This window comes from Bison bison, unplaced genomic scaffold, assembly GCF_000754665.1.
Source record: "Bison bison bison isolate TAMUID 2011002044 unplaced genomic scaffold, Bison_UMD1.0 scf7180017864223, whole genome shotgun sequence".
Classification (NCBI taxonomy): Eukaryota; Metazoa; Chordata; class Mammalia; order Artiodactyla; family Bovidae; genus Bison; species Bison bison.
The window spans coordinates 2,015,765-2,033,831 of NW_011494795.1; the positions used below are offsets into that span (position 1 = coordinate 2,015,765).

The 18,067-nt window shown below is 45.3% G+C and overlaps 1 protein-coding gene and 1 pseudogene across 3 annotated transcripts; one reads left to right on the forward strand and one right to left on the reverse strand.

Annotated features, from left to right (window-relative positions):
* Positions 1-81: 81 nt before the first annotated feature.
* On the reverse strand, positions 82-14,291 carry ZNF12 (zinc finger protein 12). Of its 3 annotated transcripts, none has more exons than XR_825745.1 (5): positions 12,796-13,824; positions 9,161-9,287; positions 8,572-8,667; positions 2,540-6,475; positions 82-2,197 (listed from the first exon to the last, which is right to left on the reverse strand). XR_825745.1 is itself a non-coding variant. In XM_010845763.1 (5 exons), the coding sequence occupies exons 2-5, from the start codon at positions 12,808-12,810 to the stop codon at positions 4,623-4,625; spliced, it is 2,091 nt and encodes a 696-aa protein (XP_010844065.1). In that variant the 5' UTR covers positions 12,811-12,860; positions 13,837-14,291; the 3' UTR covers positions 4,257-4,622. The 3 variants fall into 3 exon arrangements, 1 of the variants encoding a protein (XP_010844065.1); XR_825744.1 differs by having other exon boundaries at positions 82-1,818; positions 1,914-6,475; XM_010845763.1 differs by lacking the exon at positions 82-2,197 and adding an exon at positions 13,837-14,291 and having other exon boundaries at positions 4,257-6,475; positions 12,796-12,860.
* A 2,437-nt stretch (positions 14,292-16,728) lies between these two features.
* On the forward strand, positions 16,729-17,337 carry LOC104992801 (annotated as a pseudogene).
* Positions 17,338-18,067: the final 730 nt, after the last annotated feature.

An 18,067-nucleotide genomic window follows, 5' to 3' on the forward strand; every position in this document is an offset into this window, starting at 1 on the left:
GTTATGATTATACATCCTTAATGGAACATGTTTGAGGACAAAAATGACAGCCAAAAATTATAAAATCACTCATCAGTTTTCTTCCTGATAATATTGCTGTTTATTTGAATCTATTTTGTGTACATTGTAGGAGAAAGCTAAAAGAAATTATAAAAGTTACTAGGAATCAAAACTTCCAGTTTAAGAGATAAGACAACCATAGAAATCAAAGAATTCATGTGACCTCCCTATGATGATAAATATGAATCAAAAAATATTATTCATTTAAAAAATTACTTATTTCATAGCTTTGTCCACTGAGTAACACCTCCCAGAGTGGTGAGCAAAGTCAGTTCCCAACATTGGCCCCTACGAAGAACCAGGACTCCTTGGAGAAAGAGCTGAGTCTAGGTCACACCCAGTGTGTACAAGGTGAGCCTGGGCCTCCTTGGTCAAAAACGAAGGAAGCACTAATCAATGGGAATGTGTCAGAGGTCAAATGTGAGTCAAACATGAGGCAATGTGACGGCACTCCCCTAGTTTTGCAGGCTGGCTCTGTGTTGGGTACGTCTTTTGTGCTTGACCAGGCTGGTTCCACTCTGCCTTAGTCTTCACTTCCAGCTTACAGAGTTGCTAGGTGAGTGCATAGGGACTTTCCACATCTTTTCTGAGTCATGTCCCACCCTGCACACATACAGTGTGCACATGGAAGCTTTTAAAAGCTCTTATCCCCACACACGTCAGCTTCCCAACCTCTTCCTTCCCCGGCTTCTCGGTATGTCTGCTGCTCACCTTGACTGTTATCCTGCCCCAGGTTGCTGCACCCAGTACTTGTGCCTTTAAATGCCTTTGGCACCAGCCCTCTGGGAAGACTGCTCTGAGCCCAGGAGACAACAAAGGTAAGCCCTGCTCCCTTCTTACAGACAGTGGCCAATAGGTGAGATGCACAGCCCAGTCCTATGGGAATGAAGTCTGATTCTTGCCTGCCCCAGAAGCCTGTACCTGGAGCACCAGTTGTCACCCATTGGCTGCTGACCTGAGGTGTGGGGGGATGTTGGCTGAGCAGCTCTGCCAGAAAAGGCACTCATTTAGGCAACTGAGCCATAAAATTCTGGCTAAAACTGAACAGAATAAAACATTATTGAGGATTTTAAGTGTGGGTCTTTAATTTTCCTGTGTGTATGTCTTCAGTATTTCTGGAGAAGTCCTGGGCACAATGTTAACTGTACTACTCAGCTTATCAGTGTTGGTTTCTGTGTAGATCCCATTCTTTCTTCATGCCAAACCCCAGTTCCATCCCTTCCCTCACAGGCACTCATTGATAAAGGTAGGACCTTTAGCACTCACCATTGTAACTTCTGTAAGGGTTTGTGTGTAACTTTAACTGATATAAGCATTGTTTACTTGTATGACATCTCATTCCATCCATTTTTTCCATTCATATCTAAAACTGCTAATTGGATGTGCTACATGCAAGTACAACACACACTCTGACTGCTAGACACCACCCCAATGCATGATCCACCTTTTACCCACCTCTTCTAGTGATGGTCACCTAGGATACCTCAAAATCTTGCTGTGGTGAAACTCCCTGTATACACATTCTCTTGTGTATAGAACTTCTCAGGGGTTTATAAACACAGGGACTACTGCACGATACAGCATTAAATTTAAAAGGTATGTCCAGGTCAGTATCATTTTACACACTTCTGCAGGATACAAACATTACCAGTCACCAGGATAGAAACATTACCAGTCACTGCAGTGGAATAAAGAAGAGAGGGTCACTCCATGGCCTCGGAATATTGCCCTGGTGTTAACAATGGTCTTCATTTTGACCTGTTTGAGAGGCCAACCAATGAACCACCATTTCACTAACACTAGGATGACGGGGGGTGGGGGTGGGTGGGTGAGAACCTTGGAGAATCTCTCACCTGTAGGTGCTGGGAGGGGTCAACCCCTGGCTTAGCCCCTGGAAATCCACTGGGAGTTCCTAATCTGCTCACGCTCCACAGGATGAAGTCACTGTGCATATAAAGAGCAAGCATTTGCGCTCTGCCACAATTCCACATTCACTCCTTGCTGCCAGATGGGTGAGTGGGCCATCTCCCATGGTGCCTTCTTTTGTGAATGCAGGTCTTGCCAGGAATAGTTAAAAACTTTTCAAATATTGCATTTCATCCATCAAATATAAGACAAACCATTACTTTAAGTACCTCTAAGGAAGAAAAAACACCAGTTAAATTAGACTGTGTTACACTATTTCAGAGATGTAATAGTATGAAAACACTGGTGTCTCTGAAACAATAGAGAAATTCTACAACCGTATTACTGAAGAGGCAGTTGAGGGCCACATACACATGTATAGGGCCCTTTGGTATCAGGCACTTCGTAACAGAAAAAGAACGTGGTAAATCATTTATAACCTTTCCAAATATTTTACTTAAAATGCATACCGAATACTTAAGCTACTTCCCATTAGTGTGGGAAACCTTCAACAAGTATACTATGAATATATAGTTCCTACATAAAACTATACACTGTACCAGAATCTTAGTACCTGTTATACAGCAGACTCAAGATCATCTAGACAAATCTGATGGAAAAGTGATGAGCAAGAAAAACGGGAGCCATGAGTGACAGAAACACGTGAGAAACAGCATCTCATCTCTGCAGAAAGGGGTGGATGACTCAAATAATACAGGCTATCAGGCTAATCACTGGAAAAGAAACAGAAGTGAGTCCTTACCTTACGCCATATATCATCAACAACACGGTAGCAATGACCCATGAATAACAAATTAACCTAAACAAAATTTATGTCATGCATTATGGAAAGAAAGATATACCTAACATCATATCAGGCTCCAAAAGTTCTTAGGTCAGTAATGTAAAAATAGAGGAAAACATACACATTGAATTGTTTCAAGTTTTCTAATACTCAAATATTTGAGTAATATTTACACCAAAATTTACAGAAAATAAGATCATCTCTGTATCAACACCTCAAAAAAAGTGATTTGCCTAAAGCCCACTTCTCAATTGCTCTATATCTTTAGTTATCACTAGAAGCAACCTAAATCAATCTACAATTCAGTTTTTCACAAAAGAAACAGTCCAGAGATAGAGTGGCTACACGGCTGGCTGGTTCAGTAGCTCAAGAGCATCATCCAGGTCCCAGGTTCTTCCAGTCTTTCTGCTCTGCCATGCACAAATTATAACCATCGTTGAAAGACACAGCCAGATAAGGAAACGTTGAACAGGATCCCACTTCACCTGGCATGATTCCTTGAAGCTTTGAAGAAACCTTTTCCAGAAATAACCTGCTCAAGATATTTTCTTTACCTGTCTAGCATGGGGTCCTCCGAATAATCTAAACCAATTACTGGCTATGAGAAAGGGATTATCGTTATTGGTTGAAACTAATCAGGATTTATCCCCTGTTCCATCAAGAGGAATGGATACCCAGACTCGGGCAGCCAAAAACAAGGAATGAGTGACTAGGTTGGTCACTCAGCAACACTAGCTACAACCCATACGAACCTGCTCTCTCAATCCATTCAGGAAGGAACAAACCATGGTGCTTAAAAACACCATCGTATCAAATAAAAATACAGTTAATTTCTGGGTTACATAGTACATGTGCTCTACACACTTACAAAGGCATCTAAATAAAAAACAGTAAGTGAAAAAAACAGATTAAAATGAGACTATTTTAAGTACATTTTTTAAACCGTACTGATTGCAATGAGTCCTACAGCTGTCCCTTACTACAGAGACTTGTGGCATTAACCATTTTAAATTATCTATGCAATTTTCTACTTTATGCACAGATTTTTATCTCTTGCTGATTCAGATACAGTTAAAACACTATTAAAAACATTGGTTTCCTTATGGAAGACTTAATTCATTAACAACAATAAAATCCATTTATAAATGCTAGGGAAGAGCACAAAGAGAAGTATACTTCATATCTTTCAAATATTAGTTCATTATCTATACATATTTAGATGCTAGCATAGTGGTGCTATTTAAAATACCTTAGAAATTATTCTAATAAGGATACAATGCCTTTTCAAACATGATTCAAGCCGAACATACAACTCCTGTAATGCAGCATCCTAGAAAGCAAACAGAAACACCCAAACACCCTCAAGATCCACTTAGTGTGAGCTTAATGTTGCCATGCTGCCATCTTAATTAGCTACCCAGCGATTTTACAGCTTCTATGTACATAAGGAGCATGTTTATTCAAAACAGCCATCCTCTGTGGTTTCTTTTTTTTTTTTACAAAAGCTTGACATTTTATCAGAAACATAAATTTTAGTTTCATAATTTCCAACAGAATGTTTTCCACGTTCCTTGAAAGATATCCCCTTGGTCTGAATTCCCTGATATGTAAAAGTTTGAATTCATAGCGAAACTATGTCCAATTTAAATACTGATAGATTTTTACTCCTGTCAGCATGTCATGTGGCCTAGTTACAGCTGAGGTTTCCAACCTGCAAACTTTCAGGTTCCAAGTCTGACAAATACTCACAGGTTTGTTCACACCCACCTGTATGAACTCTCCAACTCGGGATGGTAGGAGTTCCTTATTCATTATATGGAGAGGGTTCTGCGATGTTATAAGAGATCTGACTTCAGAGAAGCCTTCCCACATCAAGTACATTCATGTTCCCTCTCCTGTGAATTCTCTGATGGCTGTTGAAGGCTGATTTGTGGTAGAATTTTTTCCCACATTCGGTACATTCATATGGCTTCTCTCCTGAGTGAGTTCTGTAATGTACAGTGAGGTATGACATCCGAGAGAAGGCTTTTCCACATTCGTTACATTCAAAAGGTTTCTCTCCTGAATGAATTCGATGATGTATAGTGAGATACGACATCTGAGAGAAGAATTTGCCACACTCGTAACACTCATAGGCTTTCTCTCCTGTGTGTGTCCTCTGGTGTCTGTTGAGGGCTGAATTCTGGCAGAAGGTTTTCCCACATTCGTTACATTCGTAGGGCTTCTCTCCTGAATGAATTCTGTGATGTATTGTGAGGTATGACATTTGCGAGAAGAACTTCCCACATATGTAACATTCATAGGGCTTCTCTCCTTTATGTATCCTCCGGTGTCTACAAAGGGCGGAATTCTGGTAGAAGGTCTTCCCACATTCGTTACATTCGTAGGGCTTCACTCCTGAGTGAGTTCTGTGATGTATGGTGAGGTACGACAACTGGGAGAATAACTTTCCACACTCATTGCATTCATAGGGCTTCTCTCCTGTGTGGACTCTCTGGTGTCTCATGAGGGCTGAGTTAAGGTAGAAGGTTTTCCCACACTCATTACATTCATAGGGCTTCTCTCCTGAATGAGTTCTGTAATGCACAGTGAGATATGACAGCCGAGAGAAGAACTTCCCACACTCGTTGCACTCATAGGGCTTCTCTCCCGTGTGTGTCCTCTGGTGTGTGGTGAGGGTAGACTTGCGGCAGAAGCACTTCCCACACTCGTTGCACTTGTAGAGTTTCACGCCTGTGTGAATTTTCTGGTGGTCATTAAGGGCTGACTTCTGGGAGAAGGTTTTTCCACAGTCATGACAAACGTAGGGTCTCTCTCCTGAATGTGTTCTCTGGTGCTGTGTGAGGTGTGTCTTCTGGCAAAAGGCTTTTCCACAGTAGCTACATTCATAGGGCTTCTCTCCTGAGTGAGTTCTCTGGTGTTGAATGAGGTGTAACTTCTGGTAGAAGGTTTTCCCGCATTCAGTACATTCATAGGGCTTCTCCCCTGTGTGTGTTCGCTGATGGACAGTGAGGGTGCCCTTCTGGCAGAAGGATTTCCCACACTGATTACATTCATAAGGTTTCTCTCCTGTGTGAGTCCTCTGGTGGATAATAAACTTGGACTTTTTACAGAAGGATTTCCCACATGCGTTGCACTCATAGGGTTTCATTTCCAAATGAGTTGTTGGGTGCACACTGAGGTTTGACATTTGGAGAAAGGCTATTTCAGATTCGTTCCACTTGTAGGGTTTCTCCTCTATATGGTTAACAAACACTGTATCCTTCTGAAAGGCTTTCTGGCATTCGATATATTCAAAGGGTTTGTCCAAAATGTGAATGTTCTGATAAATACTTTCTTCATTTAGAGCATAAGCCTCCCTGTTTTGGTTAAATTCATAAGGTTTATCTCCGAGATGAGTTTTTTCAAGCTTCACATGGAGAAGTGATCTCCCACAAGCACTACATTCATCAGGTTTCATTCTTGCATAGCTGCCATCACTACTAATATATTCTGAAATAGACTTTAAACTCTTTTCACATGAATCACACTGATAGGATATTTTTCTTGAAGAAACAGGGCTTGTTTCCACATTACAAGTCTTACCAAGACCATTACCTCTCCCTTCAGGCAGGGTTTTGTTGTTAATGGATTCAGTTTGCCTTGAATGTTTGTCTTCATTTTCCTGGCTTCCCTCCATCAGATCATGAACTTTCCAGACTTCTTCTAAAAAGAGGCAAGATTAACCAATTTTTATGCAACTTCCTAGGTAAGAAATGACATGTGACTTGTACACAACCATTTCATTGTGGCACAGGTGCTAGCTTCTTGGACAGGTGAAAACCATTCCAAGTGTATTTCTCCCCCTTATTATTTTGGTTTGGAATGAACTTGCACATGCACACACACAAGCTCCATGATCTCCAGTGGTGAAGAAAGCTGATAAAAACAAGTGGTAAAGAATCCACCTGCAGTGCAGGAGATACAGGTCTGATCCCTGGGTCAGGAAGATGCCCTGGAGGAGGAAATGGCAACCCACTCCAGTACACTTACCTGGGAAATGCCATGGACAGAGGAGCCTGGCAGGTTACAGTCCATGGGGTTGCAAAGAGTCAGACATGACTGAGTACATGCACACATTAATATTTCAAAATTTTGTTCAAAGGTGAGTACAGAAGGTAAAATAAAACGTGGAGCAATGATGGATAAATGCCTGATTCTTAGATATGAAAGGGCTCACAGCAAACAGGTCAACTGATGAGGGAACAATGAGTTTAGCTGTTGCACAAGGGCCAGGAGGACTGTGCGAGAGGCAGGTCTCCACTTCACACCAAGTCGTTTCATATCGCATGGAGATAAAGAGCACAGTCTACGGTGCTACCACCTACACTGAGATGGTTTGGTACCAACTATGCCCCAGTTTATATTCAATTGCAAGTCTCTGCTCCTGTTGTTTTACTAAATTTGCCTGACTTCCAGCCTTTGATCTACTCAAAATCTATCTTTCCTGAGGCAAAAACCTGAGAAAAGATAGGTTTCCTCAGAATCTATCAAAACTTGAGGAGGGTGGGTGGAGAAGCCCAAGCAAAAAACACGGTCAACAGATTTCTTGATCAGACCTAGACTTTTTTCCTAAAGCATCACCTTGAGATGGAGTTGAAGTCGAGGGAAGGAAGAAACTGGTATTAGAGCTGAAAGTGAAAACTCTAAGGAGGGGTTGAATATTTGAGTTCAGACTTAAAGAATGTGTAATCTGGACAAATAACCCACACCTCAGTGAAACAGAAGAGACCTTTAGAAGTGTGGACCAAATGAAGTTTAGGAAACAATAAAAAATTATAATTTCTGGGCAACATAGGGACAATATTGTATGATTCTAAAAGGAAGAGGAATTTAAACTGCCTTTAGGAATCAACAGGGAATGGCTGTAGGCTCATCCTGTGAGACTAGTGATAAGATGGATTCAAAAGTCAGGGGAACACATCTTGCAAATCCAATGAGATTTGCACTCTCTCAGGAAACACTGAACCAGCAACAGGTAGACAGAGCAGCATGAAACACATAAAAGCCTTAAATACCTGAGATAGGAGGACCTTCTAAAGAGCTTGTGGAATAAACCACCAGAGGGTGAGGCAGACCCTTCAGGGATGTTTCTGGAGGGGGCAGGGTGGGGGTGGTAAATGAATCAGGACTCATTTCTCTGTCTCCTACTTGACTGAGCACCTGCTCAGACACAACATGATTCAAGACACTGCCAACAGAACAGAAAGTAAGAGACAAGATGAAAGTGAGCATCTGGTGGAATAGGGAGACCCTGTTATGCTATCACCAAACTCCAGCAGGAATGACCAGCGCCTGTGATCAGGACAGCACAGATGAACTGAGTTCACTGGTTTATGCACAGGATGGGGGTGTGAACTCTGACCTCAAAGAAAGAGAAGTGAGAAGTGAAGCCAGGGACAGAAACAAGCCTGAGGCATTTCATGGGAAAGAAGAAAGAAACTAATGAGAACATGGGAGAGTCAGGAGTTATCTCTAATGACAAACGATATATATGCCTGCCAACAAAATGCCGTAAGAAGTTCTGAGGTTTAAGAGGAGGAAGGAAGCGAGCAGGTTTTGATTCAGAGCAGAAACCAGAGTGGGAAGCTCTACCAACACAAACTGCTGTGGGGAAGGAAAGAGCCTTAGGGAGAGAGATTCGAGTTGCCGGAGTGCAAGAACAACTCTTCAGTCACTTCTCAGGTTTGGCACCATTAAAAAGCTCCAGGGAAAAACACTCCTGAGTGACCACCCTCCTTACTGCCACCCCCCTCACACACCTGGGTGACTCTGAAGCAGGAATTCTCCTTCCACCACCCACGGCTCTTCTCCTTGCTCCAATTTGGTGATGACTTCTGGTTTGATAATGTGACACCCTGTTAATAGATACAAGAGAGAACTTGAACTTGGCTGCTGGGCTTCCAGATCTGTCATGTAAGCAAAAGGCTGGCTTATGAGCTACAGGAGAGAAGTGCCATTGGTGCTGTGCCAGAATCAGAACCTACCTTGAGGTAGAGACCACATGCCCCACCTGGTACCCAGATGATTCCAGTTGTTCTGTCAAGTTCAAAGTTAAAGTGTGTGTGTCTGTGTGTGTATACTTGGTCAGCTGACTCTAGGCAACCCCACGGACTGCAGATTGCCAGGTTCCTCTTTCCAAGGGATTTTCCAAGCAAGAATACTGCAGTGGGTTTCCATTTCTCCAGGGGATCTTCCCAACCCAATTCAGTTTCATAAGATCGAACCTGAATCTCTTACACCTCCTGCACTGGCAGGTGGTTCTTTTACCACTGTGCCACCTGGGAAGCCCACAAGGTCAAAGTTAAAACCATTAAGTTAGAGGGAAATCTCATTTCTCTCTCTCCTCACCCACAGAGATGAGGTGGCTGTAGTTCTCCAGCATCACGTCCCTGTAGGTCGTCTTCTGCTCAGGGTCTAGGTGCTGCCACTCCTCCTGGGTGAAGTCCACGGCCACGTCCCTGAATGACACTGACCCCTGTAATGGCACCATAGTGGGAACTGGGTGACATGGAGCAGATACACGGGGACAAGAGCTTACCCAGCTCACTGGTCAAGTTTACACTGTGTACCTTTTCTATATTATGGGCCTTATGGAAGGAAAATAAATATAATATACTGCCATGAGTTTGCTCAATGTACAGGAAAAAAAGAAAATACAGCCTTACACTATGAGCCAGCAACAGTCCTGAGGACGAGACCAGCAGACAGAGCCTGTGCCCTCGAGAAGCACAGGCCTGAGGGCAGTGTGCAAACCCAAGAGGCACTGTGATCCTTCATTCTGCTTACAGAACACTAATAATACCAGTTGGTTCTCTTTTGTCCTCCCCAGCCGCTCCTTGACTGGCTCCTCCTCTCCTCTGAGTCGTCCTCAAGTCATCATAGGGCCCTGGGGCTCAGTTCTTTTCTTGTACCCTTGGCTCTGATGGTGATCCCATCTTGCCTCATGGCTTTAATAACCTGTGCTGTGCCATGTTGTGCTTAGTCGCTCAGTTGTGTCCAACTCTTTGCCACCCCATGGACTGTAGACTCCCGGGTTCCTCTGTCCATGGGGATTCTCCAGGCATTAATAACCTTCTACACTTCAACATTTCCCAATGTTTATCACCAGCCCAAGCTTCTCTTCTGCTCCTGCCCTGAGCTCCTCCTACAACTCACAGAAGGAACTGAGTTGTAGTATTCACCAGTTACCAAGGCGATGAGCAAGCCAGGCAGCACATCCCAGTTCCGTATTTTACTACAGAGATAAGCCTGCCTCGACCTGACCCTGGCCTGCCCACGAGCTATTGGAAACAGCTTGGTTCGTCCCGCCCTAATGCCCAGCCGGGTATTTGGAATCCCTTCATCCCCCAACACATTCCAGGGAAGGAGCTCACTTACTCCTGATGAGGGGCACAGAGCACACAACAGAACCGGAAACTGCCATACCCAGACCTGTGAGTGTGGATCTTCTGAGTTAATTCACAAACACTCACACTCACACAGTCATTACAGCCTGTTTCCTCCTGTACCATCACCTCTAGAATACAGACAATAATGGTGCCTGTCACATGATACAGATCAGTACCAAACAGGCTCTTTCACGGAAAGCACTTAACACAGTTCTTTGGACAAAACATGCTTTTCAATACCTGCTACTACTGTTGATTATCTACTGTGTATCTCACCACTCTGCAAATCAGAATGAATCAGAAAACACAGAAATAAATAACTAAACGTAATGGGTCTGTTAAATTTATGCAATTGCCCAGAAAAGTTTACAAAACAGTGCCTGTGTGTTAAAACCAATAAGGTTCAGGTGCTCTCAAAAGACAGAGAAGGCAATGGCAACCCACTCCAGTGCTCTTGCCTGGAGAATCCCAGGGACGGGGAGCCTGGTGGGCTGCCGTCTATGGGGTCGCACAGAGTTGGACACGACTGAAGCGACTTAGCAGCAGCAGCAGCAGCTCTCAACAGAACATGGAGACAGGAGTGGTTAGGAGGAGTTAAGGAAACGAGCTCGTCAAGCTCAGGGTCTATTAGAGACGATGATGAACTCCTGATGTTGACTGAAAATCAAAGTTCTTGATTGTGAAACAATCGAAGAGGCAGAATGGCTCATGTCCCCTGACCCCAAGCTCTACACGCCGAGATGACTGGGAGCCAGACTTTGTTGGCCTGGGAAGGCTGAGGCTGCCCTGCTGCTGCTGAGACATACCAGTAGAAGTAGTCACTGCCCAAGGCAGACAGAGATATGTACAGCACTGCCCTGGTCTAGCCTGGAGAAACCTGTCTCAGACAGCAACAGCAAATCTTCCAGAACTCAGCCCATATTCCAACCAGACATCACCAGACATACCTGTGTCCGACCCCTGAGGACTGGGGGGTCCACACGTTCACACATTAAAGTCTTTACCAAGTGCAAGAGAGTGGCTGACGCAGTGCCCAGAACCGGAAAGAGAAAGTAAGAACCAGAAGAGAAGCACGAGACCAATGAATTCCTCCCTCCTCACCTCCACTCACCTCCTTGAAAGAAGTTGTACTTCAGTACTGACCAAGGAGGGTGCTCTTATTCACTTGTGTGGATAAGACTAAAAATCTTGTGATTTTGAGAAATTTTTGAGAAATTTTTTTAAATGAATAGTATTCAACCTCTCAAAATGAAAAAAATTAAAGAATTATATGCTATTGCTGGAAAATCAAGTAAAAAGACAAAAAACTTGGAAAACAATGTTCACTAACATGACTCCAACTGGAAACATTTATAAATACTTAAGGCTACTCTGTTAGTCAATAAGACAAGCAAAACAAACCAGTACTGAGACAGGAAGACGGACTGTGGACATGAACAGGCCCTTCATATAAAAAGAGAAACACACCAGTCTGAGAAGACCACATACTGTACGATTCCAACTACGCGACATTCTGTAAAAGACAAAAATACATTGACGGTAATAAGATGAGCAGCTGTTGGGGGCTGGGGCAGAGAGAGAGACAAGCAGGAGGTGCCCTGGGTTGTTTCTGGTGGCAAAGCAGTTCTATACTGTACTTCTTTGGTGGCTGAAGGCCATTCACTACACACTTGTCAAGACCTGAACACAGAGTGACCCCTAATATAAACTACGGACTCCAGGTGGTAGGAAGGTATCAACAATTGATAGGATGCACCGCACAAGTGTGAGACGATAACAGGAGGAAACCAAGAGGGACGATTATAGGGAACTCTGTACTGTCAGCTCAATTTCCCCATAAACCTAAAACTGTTCTAAAAAGTCTATTAATTAAAAAAGAAGAAACAGCTTCTAAACCTATGAAAATGTTCTCAACCTCACTCACGACTGAGAAAGAACCCAAGGGCGTGGACGTGCACTATGTACTGGGGCCCAGGACCAGCGGCAGTGGGAACTCACTGAGGCCTCCCCCTTGCCTGTCTGCCATCCAGCTGGAGCCCCAAGTCCCCCTGACTTGATTCCCCCACCCATCTCCCACCACATATCACATCAAGGAAACCTTTAACACCCAAGGATAAGTGTTTGGAAAGGACAACGTAAGGCAAGCAATAGATGGTCTTTGTCACTTTTTGCAATGAATGTCAAGAACTCAAGGCTTGTTCTGTGACTTTAAGACCTCTGGAGGATCCTGGAATCTACACATAGAACTTGCCAGAAACACTTGGTGCTGACCTGCTCTCTATGCTTTGTCTAACCCTATCTTTTACCTATTCCTACTTTTCCATTTTAAATTCTGAACTATTGGGCCTCCTAAAGTGTTATTACAAATCAGTGAAAGTGCTAGCCGCTGTTTGGAGTCAATCCAGGCTCCTCTATCCATGGAATTCTCCAGGCAAGAATACTGGAGTGGGTTGCCATTCCCTTTTCCAGGGGATCTTCCTGACCCAAGGATCCAACTCGGGTCTCCTACATTGCAGGCAGATTCATTACAATCTGAGCCACGAGGGAAGCCTACAAAATGGAGAAGGGAGTAAATAAGTAAACAACAAAACTCACCAGAGATTGATTCATTTTCCGCTGCTCTCGGAATAACTTGCAGGACTGTGAAAGCAGAGGCGGACCTGAAGGAGGAAACGCAGGTAGTGAAGCGAGCCAGGAACAGCTAGTGTGAACGAGCCCTGCCCAGCACTTCACTAGACACTTGTGGGAAACCCGCCCTTTCACTTTCCAGTAGGGCTTAGTAAAACAAAGACTGAGTACACACCCACAGGCCTGTAACTCCCACATGATTATGGTACTGCGGGGAAAACACTTTTTCATCAGTGGATGAACATGGAATCCTATTAAAATAAAATTCCATCATTAAATATAAAATGATAAAAATAAACAATTACAGTTTTACTAACTCTGTCAAGATCAGAAAATCCACAAGATGCTCTGAGTAACGCGATACACTCAGGTGCGGCTCAGTCTTTCAATTATTTGTACAAACTTAAACGCAATGCTCAAAAAAGATCTCTTATTAAGAAACTAACAGAGCACTTGCCCTAAGAGTTTGATATTGCTAACGATCCCATCTGCAGACCTAGTGACCTGGGACAAGTCACCTCCCTTCTCAGGCCCAATCACCGCCTCCCTCAACTGAGGCAGCGGGACAGACGCCTCGAAGACTCATCCCGCACTAACTACACGGTGCGAGTCCACCAGGCAGAACCCGCGGAGGAGGGGGGCGTGGCATGTCAGCGGAGGCTTAGATTACAAAACCAAGTGCGGATGAGTCTTGAGAGACACGTGCAGGATTGCAAGAAGGCGAGAGAAAGAGGAGGAGGGGCCTCGGGGATGGAGGGAGAGGTGGACGCGGCACGTTCGGGCCAAGCCTGGGGCCCCCACTGCCTCAGGACACCCAGAACTCACAAGCCCCAGCTGAGCCCCATCGGAGCAGCCGGTCCTGCCCTCCAGCCCGGCCTCTCGACCCCGGCAAAGCGGTCAAACCTTCTCAGTCGCTCTCTCGTGGGGTCCGGAGCGGGCTCCCCAAGCCCTGCTCTCCGAGGGGAGCAGGATCAACAGCCGCCTGGAGGCCGCAGACGCACCACCTACCTCGTCGGGACTCGCTGACCGGCTCCGGGCTCCCCAGGCTCCGGCCGGGGGCTGCTCCTGCGGCGCGCTCCTCTCCCCGAGTCCCTCCTTTCCGCCTCCCGAGGCCTCTGGGCCCGAGGAGCCAGCTCTGGGCCTACGGGACAAGCTCCCTTCGGGCCAACGTCGTTCCCGAGGCTTCACCGTGTCGTGCGCTGCAGACGGTCGGGACCGGGCCCCGCCGCTCCTTAGTGTCGCCGCCGCTAGCCCGGCCTCTCCGACCCAGCCCGAGGGCTCCGGGGCTCGAGCTCCGGGGTCTCGGCTCCAGCCTCCGCCCGGCCCGCGAGAACCCTCGCGTGCACAGCCCGCGTCCGCTGGATGCCAGCCCTGCCGGACGGCGTTCCAGTCCCGCAGGCCCCGGAATCCCCGCCCGCCGGAGGCCAAAGCCTGGGAACGAGGGCGAGCGGTGACCTGGCCAACGACAGGAAGCAAAAGCCCCGGTGCGCGTGCGCGAACACGCACACAGAACGCGGAGCCCCAACGCCGGAGGATGCCGGAAGTCCGGGCACCGGGGCCCGCCCCCGGGAGCAGGACAAATAGCAAGACTCTATTTCCCAGAACTCTCCGCGCCATGAAATTAGGGAACCTCTTAAATGTCTCCACCTCATCTGGAGGTGAAGCAATGCTGTGCTGAGAGGATGGACTCTCTGAACCAGGGAATCAATATCAGATCAGATCAGATCAGTCGCTCAGTCGTGTCCGACTCTTTGCGACCCCATGAATCGCAGCACGCCAGGCCGGAATCAATATCCCATTTGTTAACTCCTGTTAGGCGTCAAGGAAAGATAGGGCCTCAGGTGGGGTGCTGTGTGATTGCCTCCTGGATCCCTGGTCATTTCCCTTCCCAGAGGTATTTTAGGTTAGATCTGAGGATCTCTGACAAACTAGAGAGGGGAAGGAGTGTATCCTGTTCGGTGGTGGTGGTGGTTTAGTGGCTAAGTCGTGTCTGTCCACGAGATTCTCCAGGCAAGAATACTGGAGTAGGTTGCCGTTTCCTTAACTGAAATACTAACAGTTCAGTTCGGTTCAATAGCTCAGTCCTGTCTGACTCTTTGCCACCCCACAGACAGCAGCATGCCAGGCTTCCCTGTCCATCACCAACTCCCTGAGCTTGCTCAAACTCATGTCCATCGAGTCGGTGATGCCATCCAACCATCTCATCCTTGGGAGAAGGAAATGGCAACCCATTCCAGTATTCTTGTCTGGAGAATCCCAGGGACAGAGGAGCCTGGTGGGCCGCCGTCTATGGGGTCACACAGAGTCAGACACATCGGAAGAGACTTAGCAGCAGCAGCAATATCTCATCCTCTGTCGTCCCCTTCTCCTCCTGCCTTCAATCTTTCCCTGCATTAGGGTCTTTTCCAATGAATCAGTTCTTCACATCAGGTGGTCAAAGTATTGGAGTTTCAGCTTCAGCATCAGTCCTTCCAATGAATATTCAGGACTGATTTTCCCTAGGATTGACTGGTTGGATCTTCTTGCAGTCCAAGGGACTCTCAAGAGTCTTCTCCAACACCACAGTTCAAAAAGTATCAATTCTTTGGCACTCAGCTTTCATTATAGTCCAATTCTCACATCCATACATGACTACTGGGAAAAACATAGTTTTTACTCGACTGATCTTTGTTGGTAAAGTAATGTCTCTGCTTTTTAATATGCAGTCTAGGTTGGTCATAGCTTTTTTCCAAGGAGCAAGTGTCTTTTAATTTCATGGCTGCAGTCACCATTTGCAATGATTTTGGAGCCCCCCAAAATAAAGTCTGTCACTGTTTCCATTGTTTCCCCATCTATTTGCCATGAAGTGATGGGACCAGATGCCATGATTTTAGTTTTCTGAATGTTGAGTTTTAAGCCAACTTTTTCACTCTCCTCTTTCACTTTCATCAAGAGGCTCTTTAGTTCTTTTTCACTTTCTGCCATAAGGCTGGTGTCATCTGCGTATCTGAGATTATTGATATTTCTCCCAGCAATCTTGATTCCAGTTTGTGCTTAATCCAGCCCTGCATTTTGCATAATATACTCTGCATATAAGTTAAATAAGCAGGGTGACAATATACAACCTTGACGTACTCCTTTCCCTATTTGGAACCAGTCTGTTGTTCCATGTCCAGTTTTAACTGTTGAAATACTATGTTTCATTAAAATGCTAGGATATAATAAATGTTCAGCCATGATAAAAAAATGTTCAATCATGGGCATATGGTTTCTCCAAGGAAGGAAAAGAGAATAGGAATTGTAGCTTTTCTAGATTACACAATCAATGCATTAAAAACAGTAGAAAAATCAGAAGGTACATACAAATTGAAAAAAGAAAATGGATACCTGCAATCTTACCTTTTTAACAGGATATTGTGCATGTTAGATAAAAATGTAATTTTTCAAAAATGGAATCATAAGGACAATGATTTATCACTATTTTGGGGGTGAAATCATGTAACCGTATTCTCGACCAGTTACTTCTCAAAAGCTGGTATGGGTAAAATTAAAAATAAAATCTTCTGCCAATCCAGAAAATCCTCTTCCCAGATGTAGAAATAAAGAAAACAGCTTTATTGTTGAATAACTATGAAAGCAGGCTGTGGGACTTCCCTGGTGGGCCAGTAGTTAAGACTCTGCCCTTCAGACACAGGGGGCTCAGGCTCAGTCCCTCCTGCAGGAATTAAGATCTGGCATGCTGTGGGACTGGCCAAAAAAACAAAAAAGCAGGCTGTGCTGTGCATCACAAGGGAACCACTATTTATGTAAATGAGATGAACCTCATCTTTTTATATAGCTCAGGAGATAGAATCCATTGCATACATGTTTAAGATAACAGTAATTTGCCTTCTGTGAAAAAACTTGACAACATTTTCGGCTTTGAGGAGGCAAAGATGCTACTTTCTTGGGTTATCAGGAATCCAGGTTGATTTGACACCATCTGCCTCCTCTATGCCACCTAAATTCAACACCAACGAGACCAGAGTCATATAGTGAGGTGCATAGTGGGGAGGTCGGTACCATATCTGCCCTGGCCCCCAAGACTGGCCCCAGGGTCTGTCTCCAAAAGAGGCTGGTGACGACATCACCAAGGCAACTGGTGATTGGAAGGGTCTGAGGATACACTGAAACTGATCATTCAGAGCAGACAGGCCCAGATTGAGTGGTACCTTCTACTTCTTATGGAACTGCTGAAGCCCTCAAGGAACTGCCAAGAGACAGGAAGAAGCAGAAAAACACTAGATACAGTGGAAACATCAGTTTTAATGAGATGGTCAACATTGCCAGGCAGATGCATCATCGACCTCTAGCTAGAGAACTCTCTGGAACCATTAAAGAGATCCTGGGGATTGCCCAGTCAGTGGGCTGCGATGTTGATGGCTGCCACCCCAACGCATCATAGATGACATCAACAGTGGTGTAGTTGAGTGCTGTGAGCTTGAGCCTGGCAAACTTCCAGCCCGTGTGCCACAACTAAAAGCCCCATAGAGCTGCAATGAAGACCCAGCACAGCCAAAGTGAAAACAAGACAACAACAACAACAACAACAACAAAATCCTGGTTGTGGCAGTTTTCTTGGGCTGCATCACAAAGTATGGCAAACCCGCAGGCTTAAACAACAGAAATGAATTGTCTGACAGTTCCGCAGGTTGCGAGTCCAAATTGAGGCGTCGGCAGGAGTGGGTCTCTCCAAGAGCTGTAGGGGAAGATCTGTTGCAGGTGGAGGGGGCAATTTCTTCACTACATATACACTAGGTAGGTACCAGGTAGGTGCTTGTCCGGAACTCCGATCCTGGCTCTGCTTATCCACAGCAGCACGAGGCAGCTTGACGGGTTGTCATGGACCTGTCGGCAGGAGGACTAGAAGCTGGTTCACACATTTGCTCAGCCCTGGACCCACGGCTTGGCCGCAACCCTTCCATGTTAGGGTCCAGGTCATGGTTCACCCCTTCCTGCTTATTTCATTCAATGGTGACGTACTTTCTTTAGGACTTCCTACTGCACCAAGAAATAGAGGAAAACAACAGAATGGGCAAGACTAGAGGTCTCTTCAAGAAAATTAGAGATACCAAGGGAACATTTCATGCAAAGATGGGCTCGATAAAGGACAGAAATGGTATGGACCTAACAGAAGCAGAAGATATTAAGAAGAGGTGGCAAGAATACACAGAAGAACTGTACGAAAAAGATCTTCATGACCCAGATAATCACGATGGCT